This window comes from Thunnus albacares, chromosome 20 (genome assembly GCF_914725855.1).
Source record: "Thunnus albacares chromosome 20, fThuAlb1.1, whole genome shotgun sequence".
Classification (NCBI taxonomy): Eukaryota; Metazoa; Chordata; class Actinopteri; order Scombriformes; family Scombridae; genus Thunnus; species Thunnus albacares.
This window is the reverse complement of record NC_058125.1, coordinates 12,385,227-12,407,830: the sequence shown is the minus strand read 5'-3', so window position 1 is coordinate 12,407,830 and position 22,604 is coordinate 12,385,227. Positions and strand designations below refer to the sequence as shown.

The 22,604-nt window shown below is 37.8% G+C and overlaps 1 protein-coding gene across 1 annotated transcript; it reads left to right on the top strand.

The window, feature by feature from the left end:
• The first annotated feature begins 106 nt into the window (after nt 1–106).
• LOC122971014 (integrin alpha-M-like) lies at nt 107–21,682 on the top strand. Its single transcript, XM_044337441.1, has 30 exons — nt 107–304; nt 2,514–2,616; nt 2,846–2,943; nt 4,918–4,988; nt 5,170–5,284; nt 8,592–8,719; nt 8,885–9,030; nt 9,596–9,746; nt 12,864–13,014; nt 14,136–14,209; nt 14,374–14,494; nt 15,231–15,367; nt 15,473–15,619; nt 15,708–15,923; nt 16,080–16,213; nt 16,471–16,613; nt 16,714–16,865; nt 16,998–17,123; nt 18,532–18,605; nt 18,873–19,014; nt 19,124–19,222; nt 19,311–19,390; nt 19,499–19,582; nt 19,686–19,755; nt 19,865–19,963; nt 20,090–20,170; nt 20,323–20,433; nt 20,534–20,647; nt 20,728–20,838; nt 21,082–21,682. The coding sequence occupies exons 1-30, from the start codon at nt 268–270 to the stop codon at nt 21,172–21,174; spliced, it is 3,408 nt and encodes a 1,135-aa protein (XP_044193376.1). The 5' UTR covers nt 107–267; the 3' UTR covers nt 21,175–21,682.
• Nucleotides 21,683–22,604: the final 922 nt, after the last annotated feature.

Genomic DNA, 22,604 nt, shown 5'->3' with positions numbered 1-22,604 from the left:
AAATGCATATGCTTTGTGCAGTGAAATGACAACATACAATGTCCTCACATACAACAGAAAGTGCTTGTCAGTAATGTAACCCCTCCTACACAAAAGTTCCTCTAACTGACTTTCTTGGCACTTGGCTCTTTCACCTCATTACTTCTTCATTTTGTTTTCAACATCTCCCTCCATCACAGCTTCAGTAGTAGAAATAGTTTCCATAGTTTAATTTGTACAACTAATAGAATAAGTCATTCTTTTAGTGTTTTTCATGGGAGTAACACAATGGACTGGTTAATATCTACCTCATTATTCTTGTCAGGTAAGACAAAATTTGTACATCCTGATTTTGTTTTTCATTGTCCCTTTATGAGTTTTTGTGCCAGCAGTGAAAATAGGATCCTGCCATTTCATTTAATGATATCTTATTTTATAAACATCTTCAGCAGCTATGTTTCTATAACATGCTGCAATCACAGTAACTTTTATTATAATAAATTATCATTTGTTTTGTTGTAATCACTGTAATCACTATCTATCACTGTAATCACTATTTCTCCATAATATCGAGAAAAAAAATTAAAATGATCATTTTTACATCTATGGTTCATCCTTTGTTAGTCAAACTTCCTGCCTCAGTATGTGACCAACTCAGTCTTAAAAATTGCTTCACCAATGCTGCACAATCCTCCTAAATTCTTTTTGGACATTACATGGGGTAATTCAAAACGGCACAGACTTGTCTCAATCCACAAAATCCAACTTTACTTAACTTTTAGGTCTCATGGTTCAGGAGCTCTGAAAAAGTGCTTCATATGCCACTAATTACACCTAAAACTTATACTAGTTCCTTTCCCCCCCACTTGTGTCCTGTGTAACTGATTGTAAGAACCTAAATTATTTTAAATTCATCCATTAATTTCTTATATATACCCACTTATCCTGTGCAGGCTTGCAAGGTGGACTGAAGGCATTGTTTTTCAGAGGGCTGACACATAAACACAGACATCCTAAATTATTATTATGTTTGAATTCAAATTGAATTGTTAATACTGCAACAGACATTACTCGGCTCTCGAAAATTAACATGATCACATTTGCTGAATGTATACAACTTGTGAAACATATCAGACACCGACACAACACATCCTACTCATCTATTTCACTCATCAGAGGAAGCTGATGTAAATGTTCTATGTGGGAGGGCAGTAACAAATTTCCTGCTACTCCTTTTGTGATATTTTCTGCTACTAGTGGTTTATTTCAGATTAATATATATTACAGTATGCTGTAAAAACACAACAGAATTTGATGACATGAACTAAATGATGGGTAACTATGAACAGGTTAACATTAACAAATAAAATCTAAAATATAGCACCTTCTCTAATTGTCTTCTTGAAGAAAAAGCAGAACCTGAGGGTGTTGGTCTCAGGATGATGAAATCATTATCATTATTTTGTGGATTTACTGTTTCTTTTTTGTTGGTGGTGGTGGTGGTGGGGGTGGGTTTTTTTTGAAAGACTGTGACATTAAAAGTATAACATGATGCAAATTTGGAATATTTTGAAATGTAATGGCTACCAAAATTAATTAATATCCATCTGCAAGTGTCTGCCTGAGGTTCAACAGATCCATTAAAGGAAGTTAACATGGTTATCTATCACACAATCTCTTTCAACCATTTTAAAAGCTGTTGACCATTAGAAACTATTTTGTCAGGCGATCAAAGAGTTTATATAACTTGGACCATTTTTTCAAAACCTCATGTTTTTAGAAAACCTCAAAAGGTCAAAAGATGGTAAATGGACTGCACTTATATAGCACTTTTCTAGTCCTCCGACCACTCAAAGCGCTTTACACTGCATACCAACATTCACCCATTCACACACACATTCATACACTGATGGCAGTGGCTACCATGGAAGGTGCCAACCTGTTCATCAGGAGGGGAACCTAACAGATTCACACACATTGCTGGTACAGCCATTGGGAGCAATTTGGGGTTCAGTATGTTGCCAAAGATACTTCCACATGCAGACTGGAGGAGCTGGGGACTGAACCACCAATCTTCCAATTAGTGGACAACCCGCTCTATTTCCTGAGCCACAACCGTCCCCACAGATGGCTGTAAGAAAGACCTTATTTTTTGCAACATTCAAACAAAAATATCACTCCATGACAGGATATCCCCTGTGAAGGCAATTATACATGCTGTGTAAAATAGTGCACTGTATCTTTACTTCAAGTCTTAGTATTTATCATGTATAGTAATTGTTCAGAGCCACCGTTTAAAATTCAAACATTCCTGACTTTGGTACCCTCTAGTGGTTGTATAAAAAAGACAACACACACTACACTCATTTATAGACTGAAAGCAACACAGACTGTACAGATTTTCACAAGGACTATCTCCTTTTCCTGCAAATAAAAACTTAATGCCATGAGAATAATTTGAAAGATACTGTAACTGTACACATTGTGGCTTTAAATCAGATCAATTGTGTGGTTCTTCCTTCTTTATTCCTCAGTGTTAAAGGCTGCACTTTGTTTCAATATCGATCCTGTGGCTTGGAAGTCCCTGAATAGCTCTGCTGCAGGTTTTGGATACCAGGTGGTACAAAGACAATCAGAGTAAGTAGTGTGATGTGGTGGAACATGGATTTACAGTAACCATATCTGCTTCTTCACATCTGACTATGATAGGGTTTTTCCAGCTTGCATCTCTGTCATATGCTAGTTTCACAGTAATGAGGTCATAAGCATGCAGCATTTCTTAATAGATAAAATGTGGGATTTATTTAGCTACACTGTACTCACTGAACAGGCGCTCTCACCTGATTGTTGGGTTTTATTTCCTCAGTTTGCTGGTCAGTGCCCCCCTTGCACAATATTCATCAAATCAAAGCGGGCAAATATTTAAGTGCTCCACTGAATCCTGCACGGAAGTATCAGTACCAGGTGAGCAACTACTCAGTTGAAAATGCTTTATGTAAACCATTCAAATTTAAATGATAAAAGCTATTTTGCCACCGAAGATTTTGTTATCCTTCACATCACTTACATGGAAATTGAATTAGGAGGGGATCTCTAATATAGCCAGTATGAAGAGGAGGAATGATTACAGCAAGACCTCTCTCGATGTTCATATGTTCTGGTGATAGCTGTGGTTTGGTCACTGGGTAATGCTTTAGATTACAGCCTGCAATGTACAGGGTAATTACTCCGGAGTATCGGTGTCTTATTATCTTTTGTACTAACGGTGTATCAGTACAGTATATACTAATACATATACGTAGGTACATGGGAACAAGATATGAAATTATGTAAAAAGGGGCTAACAATTTTGGATCTTAAAAATAATATATACTGTAGTTATTTTTTAACTTATTTTAATATTACAGGGTACGTATGACCTACTGAGCAATAATCTGGAAGTTTGAGAGGAACTTAGAGCGAATTTTACTGTAGTTGTTATCTAACTAACAGGTTCCTATTCTATTATTGCAGGGTACAGTATGACCATAAAACTGAGTAAAAATCTGGATGTTTTGGGAAAGATGGAGTGATGACTTCTGCAGCATTTAATAAATATGATGTGATTTTATTCCAAAATGACCTTATTACCAACAAACAAGCAAACTACATTGTTCCTTTATAATTTTGGGGTACCTAAATAACTATGGGGTACATCTGTGCATTTACCTCGGAACAAAGGTCCAAGGGACAGTGTATTGTCATGTATACTGTCGGCCTCTGAAAACTCTCAGCTGTTGTTCATCTCACCAGCAAATTTCAGTACTGGTTGCTTGTTTATGGCTATGTGGCCCTGTCTGCCATCAGCAGACAGAATTCACCTGCCCTAGATGTTACTCACTTTTGTTTAAGTATAAACACATGTTGACAATTTTGAAGTCGTTAAAATGTTGAAAGTCTTCTCCCTGATAGTTCCCCCCTTGTGACATGTAGTTACAGGGTAAGCACAGGAAACACCAGCTGTAATCTTTAGTGTACATTGTATGCCTTGTATCATATTAAAAACAAAATCTTACATCATTAACATTTAATTAACATACTTCTTATTTCAAAATAAATTATAAACCTTCGAGTAACGAATAGCATTGAATTCTTTATTTCTTTGTTTTTCTTGCATTGCTTCCTCAATTTGTTCTTCTTTTTCATCTTCAAGTCCTGATGATGACAGAGTTGTGGTTGAGATGAGGGGAAAGAAGCTGATGCACGTTAGCCTATGTTGATCCTATATATCTCTTGACCATAATTTATAGTCTGAGATATCTGGATTTCTGACAGCTACGATGTCTCCCATTTGATGAGAAGCCATAAGAATCAAACTGTTTGTCACTCAGCCACAAAGCCATCATTGCTGGCATTCTAGATTTGAATAAATACAATATTAATGGGCTACGTAAGGCTATACAAGAAATATAGCTAACTAAAATCAGTGTCTTGTTTCTAGTTTGTCAACAAACCATTACAAATGTGTGGCACAATAATAATGGAAAAGTTGAGTTTTATTGCCAATTATCTGGTGGGAAAAGCTTGCAACAAATACGGTTTGAGGTCAGAAACGGGCAATTTTTCCCTTTTCTTTGATTTTACTGGCAAAGCCTAAATGCAGCAGGACATTTTTGATATGTTGCTAAGTGCCAGCAAAGTCATCAAAAGTTAATATAATATCGGTATTAGTAGTATATCAGTAGTAAAGTAATTGTTACCTCTTTTTCCACTTCACATCTTCTTCCCCAGTACCTACATATTGGTACGTACTTTATTGGTTCACCTTTAGTACAGTAAGATTACACCATAACTCCGGAGTAATTATGCTGTACGTTGTGGGCTGCAATCTAAAGCGTTACTAGTCACTGTACTAAATGATGGTTTTAACATAACTGATGACTGATGTTTTTTATGCAGTGCCAGATTTTGCAGTGAACATGTCCCTTGGTTTGACAATGACAAGTGATCCAACCACAAAAAACACTCTGGTAAGTTGGTAAATGGCAGAGATTTGCAGTTCATTAGTAATATAAATGCAAAGGTCAGGGAAAATTCTTTTAAACTTTTCTTTGTCTTTCTACCAGTGAAACAATTTTTGTCTGCTTTGAATTTCATGAAAGCCCAGAAAAGTTAGAAACTTATTATCGACTTGACTTTGTCTCTTTTCAGGCATGTGGTCCAACCATCCCAAAGGACTGCAAAAGTATCACCATGTACAACGGTGTATGCTTGCAGATAGACAGTTCTGGTGGTGTTGCGGATCCTGTGCCTTCTTCTCCTGAAGGTATTTATGTTGAAATCTCACTATTTCAAAGGCATAATAAAATAGTGGTGAAAAATGTCTGATAATATTCTCATATCACTGCACACACTCTAAAACACACTATCATCAAAATAACACATGCACACACGTACATGTGTGTACTTTTTAGCACACGTGCGTGTGGACTTGAAACAGCCCTACCACATGCATGCAAATACATTTGTCTGCTTCTTTATCTTTTTTCATCAACAAGACCAGAGTGAATCCAGGTGGGGGCAACAAACGCAGAGATTGACAAGTGGCTGATGGTATGCCACTAGTGGATCAGTGCCATATGCCAATGAGTGTATGCCGATGATGAATATCCTGATGATGGGATCACAGATCTCAGGTTGACCATTAAGACATTCCCCATCGTATATGACAAGGTTGCTAGGATCTTTAACAGAAATTTTCACTGCATTAGCTGCGGTAGAAGGTCCCTCACCACCTATGGGGTCCCCTACCCAGGGATGCTTGGTCTTAGGCAGGGGATTAGGTGGAGAGCCTGTCTCACTGGACAAAGGAGTAGAGATAGGACATTTCCTCGTTAATGATGTGAATTGGTCACTTGTACTACTAGCTGCAAGCAGAGGAAATGAGCTATCTGCAAGCTTGGCCAGTCGAGATGGTTTCTCAGGGGGACTTCATTCTCTGGGTCGAAAAAGGGGATAGAGAGCCTTCTCTTTCCCTTTACCACTCAAGACCAGGCTGCAGGCTGCAAGAAGCACAGCTCAGCCTACAACCCAATTGCCAGTATAAAACATTGGCATTGTAAGTTTCTGCAAACCATAGATACACTGAATCTCTATGTTTCAATCGAATATTTTGCGTGTAATTAAAACTCACGTTAAATGGCCGTTATAGGTTGAATAATTATGTGTTATGTTGTGACAACACTGTGGTTAATGTCTGGTTAGGTTTAGGCACAAAAACCACTTGGTCAGGGTTAGGAAAAGATCATGGTTTAGGTTAAAATACTCGGTTTTGTTGCCAGAAAAACCGCTGCAAATGTCCTGACATCTCGCTAAATATACCCGGTGTTGTCAGTTGAAATGATGCAACCAACTTTCTAGCCAACCGCCCAACATTTCTCCTCCTAATATGAAAGTCAACTCACATAGATATCATCTGAACTACGTGACTTTCCCTGTGATACATATTATAGAAATGTTGATCTGCTACGTATTAAACGTATAGAAATGTAGAGATTCAACGTATCTGTGGTTTGCAGAAACATACCATGGCAACATTTTACTCTGGTGACTGGGCTGGAGCTTGACGTTGCAGGAGGTCATCAATCAAAATTTCTATTGATTACAACTCGCTTTTGATATGGATGAGCTCAGTGGCCGACACCATTATGCTGACCGTCATGTTCGTCTTCAGTGTTGCATAAACAGCAATTAGCATGTGAGGCTGCTACTGCTGGGCCACAGGCCGACTGTGAGGCTGCTGCTGCTGGGCCTCGGGTTAGCTTGTGGCACAGGTCCAAAGACTGGGCCTGCTGTAATAGATCAGCCTCTGGTAAGCAGGTTAAAAGCCATGGTTTCCTCCCGGTTGGTGGTGACAGACAGCTGAAATTCTCCTAAACTGCTCACAGGTGGCAGACTCAGGCAGATGGTGCTCTGCAGTAAGCCATCAGCCTCCCCCAGCCAGGACACCCTTAGTGCTTGTTGTACAAGAGGTATACTCCTCACCCAGACAGGGCCAACTCTAGTCATATTGGTGCCCTAGGCAAGTTTAGGATTTGTTGCCCCCCCTCCGGTTAAACAACCCTACATAAAACACATAGAAATAGATGTGAGAGCTGAATACATCAACAAGACAAAAACAAGAAGACAACAACAAGAAGACAACAACAAGATTAAAAAGTATGTTGGAAATCAACTTATAGTAGCTTCTTTATTAACACTCTTCCACTATCAGGCATGTCATTGGTAAAATTTCTAAAAAGCTTAAAAAATAATAGTATTACCAGTACCGGTCGCCAGCCTCACCATCACACACACACTCTCACTTCACTTCACTTAAATTCAGTTCAATTCAACACATACAGTATATCTTATGCATGTATTTGTGTGTGTGTGTATATGTGTGAATGCATGCGCATGCTGTGTGTGTCTAGGTCATTCACTGTCCCTCCGGTTGGGGCATGTTGATACATATTGGGCAGCAAGATATGCCCTCTCTCTCTCACACACAGCTGCACACTCACTACGCACACAACATATGCACTGAGCTATCCCTTAAAGGATCTACACTACTTGTATAACAGCGATCAACCTGACCGACACCTCCCAAAAGAAAAAATTCTCCTTGGATCTATACAAATCTCGTAGGTGACCTTAAAACAGCAAATTTTGCAACAAGGTGAGGAGTTTGCGTTTCTGTTTAGTTCATAAGAGGGTGGCATCTGGCCCTTAAGGAGAAACTTCGGTATTTTTCAAACTGGACAGTATTTTCCCATCTTTTTGTGCCTAATTGTCTAATGGGGATGAAATTTTCTGAAATTGGTCTAGTATTGAGCAAGAGCACTTCAGCCAGCAGTTGCTAAACAGGCTGCAATGTAATCCTTATGCCCTGTCAATGTATGTCCACTAAAAGTGCTTGTTTTGCCAATGACAGGATCAGATTATTATTATAAGTGTCTGACAACATAATGGAAAGGATCATACAGAGAAATAAAATGTTTTTTCTTTACCTTTCACTTGATCCGGTTTGTTTGTTATTGTGTCTAACCAAGTCTCGCTCGAGGAGAAGTCTTGTTTTGAAATCTCAAAAGAGTTGAGTGTTCCCACCCTGAATGTTGTTGATAAGTTTATAGCTACATAATATGTTACACAGTCACAACAAATGTGACACTCAAAAAATGCAATATGATCACTTGATCAGCTTGCTACTCTTGTTAAATTTGTTTTTTCATCAAAGATTAAAATATGTCCAACAATCTAAAACAACTCTTATTAAATTCAGCATCACATTTACAGTAGTTAAAACTTGCACAATAAGTAATAATTTGTGTGAAATTAAAAGTAATACAAAAATAAGGTATCATTGATATAGTCGCCCAGATAATGGAACACTGAAAGACTGGTGGGGGACATTAAAAGGGAATTTTGTGTAGGTATGTAGTTCATTCATAGTTCATTTATTACGAAGCCCAGAATCAGTTTGTTGCATGTATGTATGATATGATATATGTGGACAAATGTTAAAATTATTGATCAAGTTACTTCAAGGGAATTTTTTTAGGATTATTCTAATTCATGACCCATCTCTTGTGCAGAGTGCCGAATCCAAGCAGACATTGCGTTTCTGTTGGATGGTTCAGGCAGCGTGTCCTATCAAGATTTTCAAACCATGAAGAATTTTGTGAAAGATCTGGTCCGCTCATTCCTGGCAGGAGACACACGGGTAAAGGATAGAGTTCCCACTGCCTGTAAAACCACACAGAAACCATAGAACCTCAGATAATTTTTTTTGTGCAGTGTTGAAAGAAAATATAATTTCACAATTGTTTTACATGACGACTTGACTGTAAAATACTTATGCTCTACGATTTTTTGCCTCTTTTTGCAGTTTGCTGTTGTCCAGTTCTCTAGATTACCCAACATCCATAACTTCTTCAATGATTTTTTCCGATATGGATCATGGGAGTCTAACATTGATGCAATAGTACAACGAGGGGGAGGAACTTATACAGCTAAAGCCATCCAATATGTGGTGTAAGTGCTGTAACTGTAATTATCATGTTGACTTCCTGTCTGGACTTCCTGTCCAGTCAGAAGTGTCTCAGGGATTAAACTATGAAACCCAATCTATCTATGCTGGGCCAAGTAATAGTGGTTTTCATTTTGACACACAGTATACCTTATTTTTCCACATGCAGTCCTGCAAAAGAATACACTATAATTTTTACAGTGAATTTGAAAGCACTAAGCACTGCGTAGACTTTAAACATTTTAGATTTAGGCAACTGCTAGTTGTGTGTCAAAAAAGACACTGTGGTAGACAAAACAGCATGCCACTCTTTTGAAGGTGTAGTTTATGATGTTGTGTATTGAAGTAAGTCTATCCAAAAACATTTTGACATTTGGAAAGACATTTTGAAACACAAACAAAGTGACAATATTCTCTGTAATGTGGATAGAAATACTGAAAAAAAGATAAGGCATCCTGAAATATCAATTAATTTTCCTAACCTACAAAGCCATGTAATTAACCTTATAACACAACAAAATGTACTGTAAGAAGCTGTACTGAAATTAGACCTTTTTCTTTTTTTGACAGTCAAAATGTTTTCACACCAGAAAAAGGTTCCAGATCAAATGTGAAGAAAGTCTTGATAGTCGTTACTGATGGAAGATCTCAGGACCAGCGAAACTTGCCATATGCAGCAGACTTAGCTGAGAATAAAAAAATTGTTCGTTTTGCTATTGGGGTAAGTTGTTTAGTTAATTCAAATGTGCTGAATGTTGTGTTTTATTCATTTAAACATGACATACAGTTCAATTTACAGTGAATACTATATTTCTGTGAGTTTTATTTTGCAGTGTCACATGATGCTATTTGACTACTTTAAAGGCCCAATCCATAATTTCTCTGATAAATTTGATTATACTCTCATAAATTTGATTATACTTTCTTATATAACTGAATAACTATAGTTCTGAGAGTAACATTCAAGTGGTTAAAACCAAGTTGGTGAGTGCGTTTGCCTCTAGATTTTCCCCTAACCTGGATGCTGACACTCTACGTAGTTATTTGACTGAGAAATTTGGCAATAAATCAGTGACATGCCCAAAAATTGACTCAACCTGGAACAGATTCAGCTCGTTTCAGGTCACTGCAGAATGCAATGAAGTTGCTGATATGTACAAGCCACAACTTTGGCCAGCTGGGACTTATGTCCATCGTTATTATGAGGCTCGTAGACTCAGAGCTAATGACAGTGAGGCCTGTGGATCAGCAGGGGGAGCTGGTCTGCAGCGCTTTGTGAATACACCTGTATCTCTACATGGGAGCCATAGCCTAGTATATGCCCAGTCAAACGTAAGCAGCTAGTAAAGATGGCATAATATGAACTGAACTAATCTAAATGCAAATCAGTGTTGTATCATATAATGCACGAGGGCTGCGTGTTGGCCACAGTGATGCAGACAAATCTCGCCGTGTGGTTGTGGACAAGCTCTTGGAGATCTGTGATATATTGTGTGTTCAAGAGACATTCTTAGCTAAACAAGACTTGGAAAGACTAAATTCTTTACATAAAGACTTTTACGGGGCTGGTGAGTCTACTACTGACCTTAGCAGCAAAATAGTTCGAGGCAGAATTCCAGGTGGAGTCGCCATTTTATGGAATAAGAAATATGATCAGCTGGTCAATGTGGTTAGATTAGACGTTGACTGGGCTATTGGAGTAGAGTTTAATTGTAAGGACAAAAAGTTCATCATTTTGAACATTTATACACCTTATGAGTGTTACCAAAATGAAGGGGAATATCTCAATACATTGGCATGTGTGATGTCTTTCATTCAAGACTGTACTTCCACCTACATCTATGTTGTTGGAGATATGAATGCTGATGTCTCTGATGTTAATTCTTTATTTGCTAATCACTTAATGCAGTTTTGTTCTGATGTTGGTTTGATCCTCTCTAGCAATGTGCTTATGTCTGACAATAGCTATGCATATATCAGTGAAGCTTGGCATTCAACTTCATGGCTTGATCACTGTATATGCACAGCTGATGCACATAACACTCTAGATGCCATGGAGATTAATTATGATCTGGCCACTACGGACCACATACCCTTTTCTATGTTGCTAAATTTTGGCAATATACCTGTTCAATCGTCTGTTGATAGCAACATAGGTGCAGGGAAATTAAACTGGTCTAACTTAACACAAGAGAATCTTAAAGAATACATTTCTCAAACTGACACCTTGTTGGGAGGTGTTGAACTACCAAAAGATGCTACTGTTTGTTGTGATATGAATTGTAAAAACCTGCGACATAGTAATTAGTTATGTTTTATGTATGATTCCATTGTGGAGTCTCTCCTTATGTCCAGCAGGCCTTTTTATAAACATAAGTCTGATGTGTACCATGCTAAACCGGGTTGGAATGACTATGTAAAAGAGCTCCATGCTGAGGCTAGAAGGGCTTTTAAAGCATGGGTAGAATTGGGTAGAAATAAACATGGTCCCATATTTGAACATAAGAAACGTGCAAATGCTAATTGTAAATATGCCCTTCAATTTATTAAAAGGAATGAGAATACAATGAGATCTGATTCACTTGCGAGGAAGTAAAGAAACTCTACCCTTTGCTTGCTATTTGTTTTACTGGGTTATTAGTCCATGGTGTTCTATCTGACTCTATTTTATCTGTTATACTGGTGCCTGCCATTAAAGATAAAGCTGGTAAACTAAACAGCTCGGAGATAATTTTAAATATGCCCTTCAATTTATTAAAAGGAATGAGAATACAATGAGATCTGATTCACTTGCGAGGAAATTGCAAAATAATAGCCCTAATGACTTCTGGAAAGAAGTCAGAATAATGAATAATTGTAAAACATCGCTACCATCAAATATTGATGGAGTAAGTGGTTAAATATTTGGGCCATTATAGAACTTTATCAGATGATAGGGACATTTACAGACAGTGTCGAAAGTTGTACGCACAAGCAAACATGTTGGCTTGTAAATTAAGTATGTGTTCGGTGACTGTGAAGATCTCTCTTTTTAAAGCTTTTTGTACCCCACTATATACGGCCCACCTGTGGCGGTGCTACAGAAAAGGCTGCATACAGAGACTCACAGTGGCTTATAATGACAGTATGAGGCTGCTGCTTAAAGCTCCAAGAAGCTGCAGCGCAAGCCAAATGTTTGTTAATGTTGGAGTACCCACCTGCTCTGCTGTAATACCAAATCTTATATATAGATGTATGTGCAGATTATCTGATTCCGCTAACAATATTGTCTCAGCTTTGACCAAACCTGAAATGAGTTCCGTCAGGTTCTCATCTAGACTGTGGAACCATTGGCGGTATAGCCTAAATGCAATTGCCTGATTATTGTGGAATGCCTTTTGTTTTTTGAGATTGTTTATTAATTTATTCTTTCTTGTTTTTTTTTGTGTGTGTGTTTTATACTTTACACTTTGTATTTTATTGTGCTATGGACCCTCCATGAGTTGTGTCTTTAATAAAATGTGAATTGAATTGAATTGATATAGTTATAGAAATTGGGCTCTGTGGTTTTTAGCCAATTATAAATCAAATATAGGTCAGCTTGGCTCCAGTTTACAAAGACTTGAGATGTGAAACAAACTTTTACAGAATCAGAAAACTATTGTCTTGGATTTAGTTTGTGTCTAGTGTTAGCTTGTGTATTAAAGACCTGTCAGTCAGATTGAGAGTATACAATATCAATGGACTCAGTCTTTTACATACATGTGGATAAAACATTTATCTTATCAACTGTATTTTAAAAAGTAAACAATTCAATTCTGTTGCACAGTCTAACACCTCAAACATGTTTTCTCAACAGGTGGGGGATGCATTCACAAACCCTGAAGCAAAACAGGAACTAGAAATCATTGCATCTAATCCCCCAGAAAACCACATGTTTCAAGTGGAAAACTTTGGCGCTCTTAAAGCAATACGGCAGAATTTGCAGGAAAAAATCTTCTCTATCGAAGGTACCAATGTAACCTTACCATGATAGCTTAAAATATTTCTTTCATTTTAAAAAAGTAAACATAATGAGTAGTTTTCCTGTCATTCATTAAGGGGGCTCATTTCAAGTTACATTAGTAACATGGACAATATTAGAAAATACAGACCTCCTGTTTTAACATATGAAATGAGTCATTGGCAAATAATTGATAATTACAACTTGGAGCTATGATGAATTTTCAAATCTGTGTGTTATATTAGTCTGAGCATGAATTTATTGTAATGTTGTCTCATTGTGTCTGCTCTCTGTAAATCCACTGTATTAAAATCCAACCAATTGCCAGAACAAAACATTGGCAATGAACGTTTCTGCAAACCACAGAAACGTTGAATATATACGTTTCAACACGTATAATAAGTATCATATCAACATTTATACAAACGTAGCATATTTACATTTCTACTCATTGGATAATGATGTTTTATGGTGTGACAACGCTATGGTTAAGGTCTGGTTAGGTTTAGGCACAAAGACCACTTGGTTAGGGTTAGGGAAAGATCATGGTTTGGGTTAAAAATTAAAAATAAAATAAAAACAGCCGATGTCTCACTAAAAACATCCGGTTTTCTCGCCTGAAAAACGGCTGCAAATGTCCTGACGTCTCGCTAAAAATACCCGCTTTGTCGGTTGAAACGGGAAGCGGACATTGGTTTCGAGGTGGACTCGTACTCTGCTGATTTCCAATTTGCTGCTAAGAAATTTATGAACCATCCACGGGCCCGTCCTACGCCTATTAGGAAAGTCAGCTCATATAGATTGTATGTGAACTACGTCACTTTAGAAATGTTGAGATGATACGTTTTGTTGACATTTTGATATGATACGTATTGCTGAAATGTTAATATGTTACATTTTGTAGAAATGTTGAGATTATACGTTTTGTTGAAATATTAATATGATACGTATTACACGTGTTGAAACGTAGATATTCAACGTTTCTGTGGTTTGCAGAAACGTAAACTTCCAACGTTTTATTCTGGTGACCAGGCTGTAAAGACTTCTTTATGGAAATTTGGAATTTAACTTGTTGCATTGTATAATGCTGCATTCAGAAATGTGTGCTCATTTATGTTGCTGTTACAGGAGCTAAAACTGGTGGAGAGTCACTGAAAATGGAAATGGCTCAAGTGGGATTCAGTGCAGCTTATGTGCCTGGGGTAATTAAAAACACCAGACATTCACCAGATAGTAGTATATAGATAGTATGAAAAGTATATAGTTAAATAAAGTCCAAATGATGAATGTATGATGCATTTAGCCTTTTCCTTGGCTAATGTTTTGTGGTAAATACATTTTCTGTACATTTCTGTCTAAATTGCAGGGGATTCAGATGGGTATTGTTGGTGCCAACCAGTGGAAGGGAGGCTATCAGCATTACACAAGCGCAGACCAGAAGTGGATCTCCTATGATTCTTCGAATGTGGAACCTGACAGTTATCTGGGTAAGAATATTACAGTACATGCAATGGTGTATTTACACTGCTGTATTGTAATCCCTCTTCCCATCTTTTGAAAACACAAGAGTTTGGAAAAGGGACATAAAAAAGCAAATGAGGAATAAGGAGTGGAAACTTTACAGCAACATATTTGATATCGCATGTAATGCCAAAAAGGACAGTTTTTTTGTTTTTGATTTTTTTTGCAAAAGATGATCCTACACTTTAATGTCTTCTAAATAAAGAAAATACATCAATCACCAAAGTTCCATCTAAAGGAAAATCAAGAACCAAATACCACACCCAGTACTGATCATGTTGATGGATCTTATATGATTCAAAGTTGTGCAGATGCCAGTAAGATATCAACAAATCCTGGAGGTGCAGCTTGTATAGAAATTGTGATGGTTTTTAAAATGTGTTCAGGGAAGACCAAAGTGAATGCTCCTCATGGTCTCCAGATTTAAATGCACACAAGAAAAGCAAAGAATATTCTGAACTAGAAGCATCCTGCAAGGAAAAGTGTGTAGGGGGTGACCCAAAGCAAGTTTTTTAATGTGAAATTAAACAAAGAATAAATAATGCTTATTTGTAATCAATAGCTTGCTGAAATGTGTAATTTTAAAGATTGTTCCCAGCAAAGGTAATGATGATGTTATGTTAATTAAATCAGCAAAAGATACAGTTTGTCCTCAGTTGGCCAAACCTTTGTATACTAATGGGCTTGACTCTTTAATTCTAGGTTACTCCATGGCAGTCGCCAAAACGTCGCGTGGCACACTGACAATTGTTGGTGCTCCAAGATATCAACACAGAGGAGTTGTGATTTCAGTTTTTGATGACAGCACTGAACAAAAAATTGACCCCGCTGCTTGGCAGGTGTGTGTTCATGATTACGACAATGTAAAGAATTAATTTTTAAATCTTAAATCTTAAAGGTTGTTGTTTCCTCACTTTACTAATTGTTTTTTGTTGCTCACACAGTTTCAGAGTGGTGAATATTTTGGTGCAGTGGTTTGCGCCATGGATGTGGATCGTGACAACTACACTGACCTAGTCCTCATATCTGCCCCTATGTACATAGACAGTAAAGGAGAAGGACGAGTTTATGTTTGCAGCTTGTCAAATGTGGTAAATGACAGTTTTGTCCAGAATCTATTGGATTTTTTCAATGAGAATTCAAACATTGACTCTCATCCTTTTTTCCTATTTCCACTAGAGAGTTGAGTGTCACTTCGATAATCCATTAGTACTGAGAGGGGATGCATCTGACCAAGGAAGGTTTGGGTCTTCTCTTGCTGTACTGCCTGACCTTAACAGTGATGGTCTCAATGATTTGGCAGTTGGAGCACCTTTGGAGAATGGTGGTCAAGGTAGCATCTACATCTTCCACGGTGAAACAGGGGGAGGAAGGATTAGTCGTACTTGCTCACAGGTGAGCGAGAGCAAAGAAACAAGAGGATTTAAATGATATGTATGGCCTCTTGTTTGCCACAGTATTTAATATACAATATTATTTATATATAATATATTTATATTTAATCTAGACAAAATGTAGTTTTGATTGGTTAAAATGTTTTCATTTACATAGAGAATCGCTTCCTCTGAAGTCCAGTCAGGACTGAAGTTCTTTGGCATGTCGATCAGTCAGTCGTCTTTTGACCTTAGTAACGACAATCTGCCTGATTTAGCAGTGGGTTCAAAGGGAACAGTTGTCTTACTCAGGTAAGATGCTCCTGTCACACATTATTACTCTCAAGTGTAATTCTACCATTTGTGTTCATTTATGTAATTTATGTATAAGGTTTATAACCATGAAGTCTCCACCTTTCATAGTAACACAATTTTAAGTCTCTTGTTACTAATTTAGGACAGAACTGTTCACCAATAGTGGATTGTATCAGGCAGCTAAAATAAGATTTACCAGTTGTCATTTTGGTATACTGCTTTACAATTTTCATATGTACTCTGTCCATATCCAGATCAAAGCCTATAGTAATGGTAGATGCTGCGGTGACGTTCAACCCAAACAAAATCCAAACTCAAAACTCAGACTGCTCAAAACCACTGGACAACACAGCTACAATCTGCTTTACCATGACCAGACGCTCTACAGTAGATAAAGGTCACTGATTCTCTTCACTGTCTCTAAACCACAGACCCACTGTCCATCCATTTAGATATGTGTGTACACGAGTAACCTTTAAATGAAACTCTAATTCCAGCTAGAGCAACGATTAATTATACTTTAACGCTGGATGCCACACGTAAGGTCCCAAACAACCGAGCTTACATCACGGAGAAACAGAGAGAGCAGAGTGGATCAATAACTCTTGGCTTAGAGCAACGATGCTTCGATGTGAGCTTCCACATTGAGGTGAGTTGTTTAAAACCTAATAACATCAGGAAAACCCACTACAACCCACACAGCTTCAATGTGAAAAACAAAATTTTTCATATAACCAACTTTCACTACCTTGATATTCATAATAGTACCTTCCTCTCACAGGCCTGTCCAGAAGATGCTCTGAATCCACTTAACAATGAGCTCCGATTCACCTTTGACGGTTTGGCTTCTGACAAAAATCTCAAGCCAAGTCTGGCCCAACAGGCTCAGACAACAACTTTTCATCCTGTAAGTAATCTTTAAAGACACCCTCGTTTATTGGTCGGTTTTATTCATACTGAGGGTGTTTTCAAACCTGTATTTGTTTGCTCTGGTCCAAATCAGTGGATGAGTTGGTAAACTTGGTGCATTTTCCCGTTGGTTGGATTTCCAACCAAAAACTATCACTACAAGCCACAAGAGATAATATTCAGTTGTAATTCCATTTATTTGTCACTAGTGCAGTGCCCGTTCAAAATGTGCCTGTTCAATTTCTTAATACCTAGAGAGAGTTGTGCCCCTCCCCTAAACACCTCTCATGCAGACTACTGATAGATGCTACAATTTACTGATGTTCCCTAAACACCTCACATGCAGGTTATCAGTAGACATTACAATTTACCGATGCTCCTTAAACACCTAGCAGAATATCTGGAGACTACAATCTTGAGTTGAGCTGAAGTTGATGGGATGAACTATAGTGCCCGTTCATAACGTGCCTGAGAGATCCTGCACTATGTTTTGAACATATATACAAAGTTCCCGTGTGTGAGGAACGGGAACAGAGCTTAACTCTCTAAACTTTTTCAATTCATTCTCTATGGTAGTTCTTATCACTACGGTTGTAATCTCATCTCTGACCACAATGTGGGTTGCAATGGCAGAGTGACACTGTCTGTATTTCCGTTCGTTGAATCCACATGCAGAAGAAGAAGCAGAAGCAATGTTGTTTATGAGGTATTTTTAGAGTGCCTGAGACATCCAGCATTCAGTCTTGAATGTACATGCCAAGTTTCGTTCAGAGCACACAATTCAATAGTAGAGCTTAAGTCTCTTAAACGTTTTCAATCATTATCATTACAGATGTAATCCCATCTCCAACCACAATGCGAATTGCAACGGCAGAGTGGCTTTATCCGTATTTCCGTTCGTTGACTCCACAGGCAATTGAAAAAGCTTAGAGAGTTAAGCTCTGTTCCCGTTCCTCACATGCGGGAACTTTGTATATAAGACATAGTGCAGGATGTCTCAGGCACATTTTGAACAGGCACCACAGTTCATCTGATCAACTTCAGCTCAACTCAAAATTGTAGTCTTCAGATATTCTGCATGTGAGGCATTTGAGGAGCATTGGTAAATTGTACCATCTACCGATAGCCTGCATGTGAAGCGTTGAGGGAACATGAGTAAATTATAGCGTCTACTGCTAGTCTGCATGAGAGGGTTTTAAGGGATCGGCACATTTATATATGTTGAGAAATGAACCCGTTCCAAACAGGTACGTTTTGAAAGGGCACTGCACTAGTAGATACAGACAGACAGACAGAGATTCTTTGCTTTATATAGACAGAAGAGAGATATGGAGAGATGTCTTTCTTGGCTGTTTGCTCTTACACTTTCTGAACATACATGGTTTACTTCATACTGTCTTCCACAGTTACAGTTTGAAATCAACTGCGGCAATGACAGCAACTGTATAGATAACCTGAAAGTGGATTTCAACTTCACCAGGTGAGGCTGAGTTTCAAATGTGAAGCCTGACTTAGGTGGGTGGATCTACTGTTTTATCTGTGGATTTACTATTGGTGGGCAGGTGACATGTTTAACTTTTCTCTTTGCACTCCCAAATTGATCAGCATGCTCTTTTAATTCTCCTCTTTCAGCAGAGCATTTAGCATGTTACTCTTTTTCTACATGCTGGACTAAAGTTACATGCACCTGGACTCTCTTTGTGTTTTTTTCCTACCTTCACTTTTCCATGTTCTCCTAATCTATCAGTTCCTCAGAGGTTAAAGTAGGCATTGATGAACTGCTGGAGGTCACTGTGTCAGTGGAAAACAGGGAGGAAAACTCCTACAACAGCCATGTCATTCTCACGTACCCACCTGGGCTCTCCTACAGGAAGTTTACAGGCCTGCAGGTGAGGATCAAGTCTGTTTCAATTCAACTCTGGTCAGCTGCTCTCTGAGGTTATGCAGTGATTGTGGATTATGTGTGCTTTTGTTTAATTTATTTATTTTTTAATAAAGGGAAGAATTGAGTGCAAATCCTTGGACAGTGGAGCTGACTTATCTCAGGGAAAGACAGACTGCACTATTGACAAGCCTATTTTCAAGACCAACACTAAGGTTTGTAGTGTGTACAGAAGCATCTCGTCTCACTGCAGCTGAACCGAGAAAGGAGACAATCTGATCTCTCTCATTCGTTTTGTGTTAGGCGCTCTTCGTTGTGTCCTATGGGATTGACACCAACAGTCAACTTGACAGGAAGTTATTCATCACTGCAGATGCCACCAGGTACTGTTGTGTTCATCTTCCAGCCTATAAGCACATCACTGTACATGTATGTATGTGACAATTATTATTATTATTATTCATGTGTACAATTAATTTCACCTCTCTTAGTGGGAACGAGCACTCCAAGTCAAGTGAACTTCACAAAATGAGAGGGATTGCTGTGAAGTACAGCATTTTTATGACAATTGAAAGGTTTGTGTTCCATGTGATTTAATAAGTTTAAAAAGATTTTAAAATAATTTAAATTGACATCGTAAAGCTTAATGTCTTTGAAACATTCAATGTTTCTGTTCAGTTCCCTCAGCTACAGCAATTTCACTTATGGCAAGAGTAATTTGCAGAAACCAGTCCAACAATCAATTAAGGTAAAAAATCTTATCCTATCATAATATCATTTTTTTAAAAAAGGTTAATTAACTTTATTCAGACTTGACTTTAATGCTCAGTAGGTCTTTTTCTTTTCTCCCCTCTTAGGTTGTAAATGACATCAGAGCACTGAATTTCACTGTGGTGATCAGGGTGCCAGTAAAGCTCGGTAATAAAGACATCTGGGTGGATTCGAGCAGTTTGCAGGTAACATGTGGGAACTCATTGTTACTGAGACCCCACATGTCTCAAATGTAGCTGTTTTTTATGAAACTAAAGCCTTGTGGATGAATTTGTTCTCCGTTAAACTGACATGAATCAGCTCTATTTCAGATTCCAGACTGCCAAAGAGACAAAGATGAAAAACCCACCATCACAAATTTTGTTGCTCAGATACAAAAAGATAAGTCAGTGGTAAGTATCAGAGGCTCTACCATCTGTACATGGTAGAATTTAATCGAATCTAATTATATATGTATTTAGAAATGTATGGTATTTTAGTGCATTACACATACGTTTTCCCTGTTTCCAGCAATAAATTTAGGCCTCCTTTTAATCACCCACAGGACTGCTCTGTAGCCAGTTGCAGAGTGTTCAAGTGCAATCGTGTCATGGGAATACAGGAGCATAAAAAGTACACAATCTCTGCCAACCTTAGTTCTGAATGGATAAAGCAGGTAACTAATGTGTGTGTATTAAAAATAATAATGTTCTAATGAAAATGAACAACCCTAAAGATTAAATTAAATGTCCAATTCCCCTGTTTTTCTTACACAGATTGGACTTGGTTCTGCCAAATTCCTCTTGACCAGCACGGCCAGTCTGGAGTATGACAGAAACCAGTACATCTTCTTTTCCGTGCAGTCAAATAACAACCCTCCTGTTCACAAGGTAATTACACATCAGATTTGTTTATTTGTGTTTGAAAAGAGCTTGAATGTAGATCTGATCCAAAATCTGTCACTTCACAGATTGTGGCAGAGGTAGAAGTGTATCCTGAACCAGACTTCACCAAAGAGATTGTTGGAGGATCTGTGGGAGGGTTGGCTTTACTGGCTTTACTCACTGCTGGCCTGTACAAGGTGAGATACTGTACATGCACTGTTTCAGTTCATTACACAGCATTATGGAGGCAATAAGACAAGCTGAGGTCTGTTATTAGGCAGCCTTTATCACAAAATACACCCAGTTATAAAACTTGAATGTGGTATCTTTATATTTTCATTATTCTCTCATTTGGTTTGGCTCTTTTTATCTTTTTATTGTGCATCTCTAATTCAGGATTGCAATGTTTTTATCTAACTTCCTTTGTTTTGTACTCTCAGGCTGGATTTTTCAAGAGTAAATACAAGGGCATGATTAATGAGGGGGGAACAGCTGATCCGGGGGTTGAGGGAGGCGAACCCACACCAGAGTAACAAACATGAAGTCAGTTGATGTCCCTCAGACAAGACGATACAAGATAGAAAACACCAAAACTGTTCCAACATCTACACTGGCTTTGTTATCTTGTCTTGTTAATCTGTACCATAAATTCTTGTGCATTTTTGTCTTCAATAGAAAATATATAAATGTGTTGCCATTTTCATGAATACACATTTAAATGGAAAATATATTTGTGCAACCCTTGCAACACTTTCATTTTATTATCCTGAAAAAGAGCTTGTGATCCATACATAGAGTGGCAAGAGTTTTAGAGCTTCAAAACTGATTTTGTAATCCACATTTTGAACTGAATAGCTTACTGTTGGTCTACAATTAAATATTTGTGCTTATATCCCTGCAAACCATTTGTGTTAATTTGTACACTTTGTTTTAAGTGAAAAATAATTCAATAGAGTATGATCCTTTGGAGTCTGGTTTTTCATCACATTATGTATGGGAGAACGGGGTAACATGAGCCGCTTTTTACATTTGATGATTTTACTGCAAAATGAAAGTGTATTTGTTTCAAATAATAGTTACTATATATACCTCAGGTTGTTGTGTACCCATGGAAATTAAAACAAGTTATCTAATTATTATGGTTTTAGAACAATGAGCCATCAAAAAAAGTTAGTCCTATGGCACAACTTACCCCAAGGTAGGGGTAAAATGAGCATGGGGATGGGGTCAATTGAGCCCTCCATGGGTAAATAGTGTTATTATTAAATACTGATATAAAAATTACACAAAATCAAACAAATTTGAGATAATTTTGAACTTTATTGATGCCATCAATTTAACAAAGGCACTCATACTTTTCACTGTGTGTCTGTTTGAGCTGACATGTTAGACAGCGCTCTCCACCACCATCATCAAAACACCAAATGAGGGAATATCTTTTTGAAGAATGGTGTTCATCCCTCCAGTAGAGTTCAGAGACGTGTAGAATCAATGCCAAGGAGCACTGAAGCTGCTCTGGTGGCCCAACACCTTACTAAGACACTTTATGTTGGCTTTTCCTTTAATTTGTCACCCGTCTGCATGTACAGAATGTTTGTGTGTGGCTTAAATTTAGTCAACAATTAGGTATTTATTCATCAACATTGTAGCACTTGTAACAGGGATCGAACATGAACAGTGTCTCTAGTTTCTAAGATATCAGAAAATAAGTTTGGGGGTAAATTGAACCATTGACTCAACTTGCCCCAACATCACTGGCACGTTTTACCCCACAGCCTCCATTTTGACAAAACTGTTTCATACAGTGGTTCCGATCCACAGTTATGCTGAGTTTATTACCTTGTTTTGTAGCTTATACTGACTTTAATTAACATGTAATAATGTCCAAAACTTATCTTTTTTTAATTAAGATACAAGACTGATAACTTTAGTAACATGATGAATTCACTTGGCATGACAAAAA

Bases quoted from the DNA above. Each gene is read 5' to 3' on its own strand.
- LOC122971014 (XM_044337441.1), top strand. From the start codon at position 268: ATGGACTGGTTAATATCTACCTCATTATTCTTGTCAG. The intron at 19,391-19,498 runs GTACTGTTGTGT...CACCTCTCTTAG, and splicing joins ATCACTGCAGATGCCACCAG to TGGGAACGAGCACTCCAAGT. The intron at 20,839-21,081 runs GTGAGATACTGT...TTGTACTCTCAG, and splicing joins TCACTGCTGGCCTGTACAAG to GCTGGATTTTTCAAGAGTAA.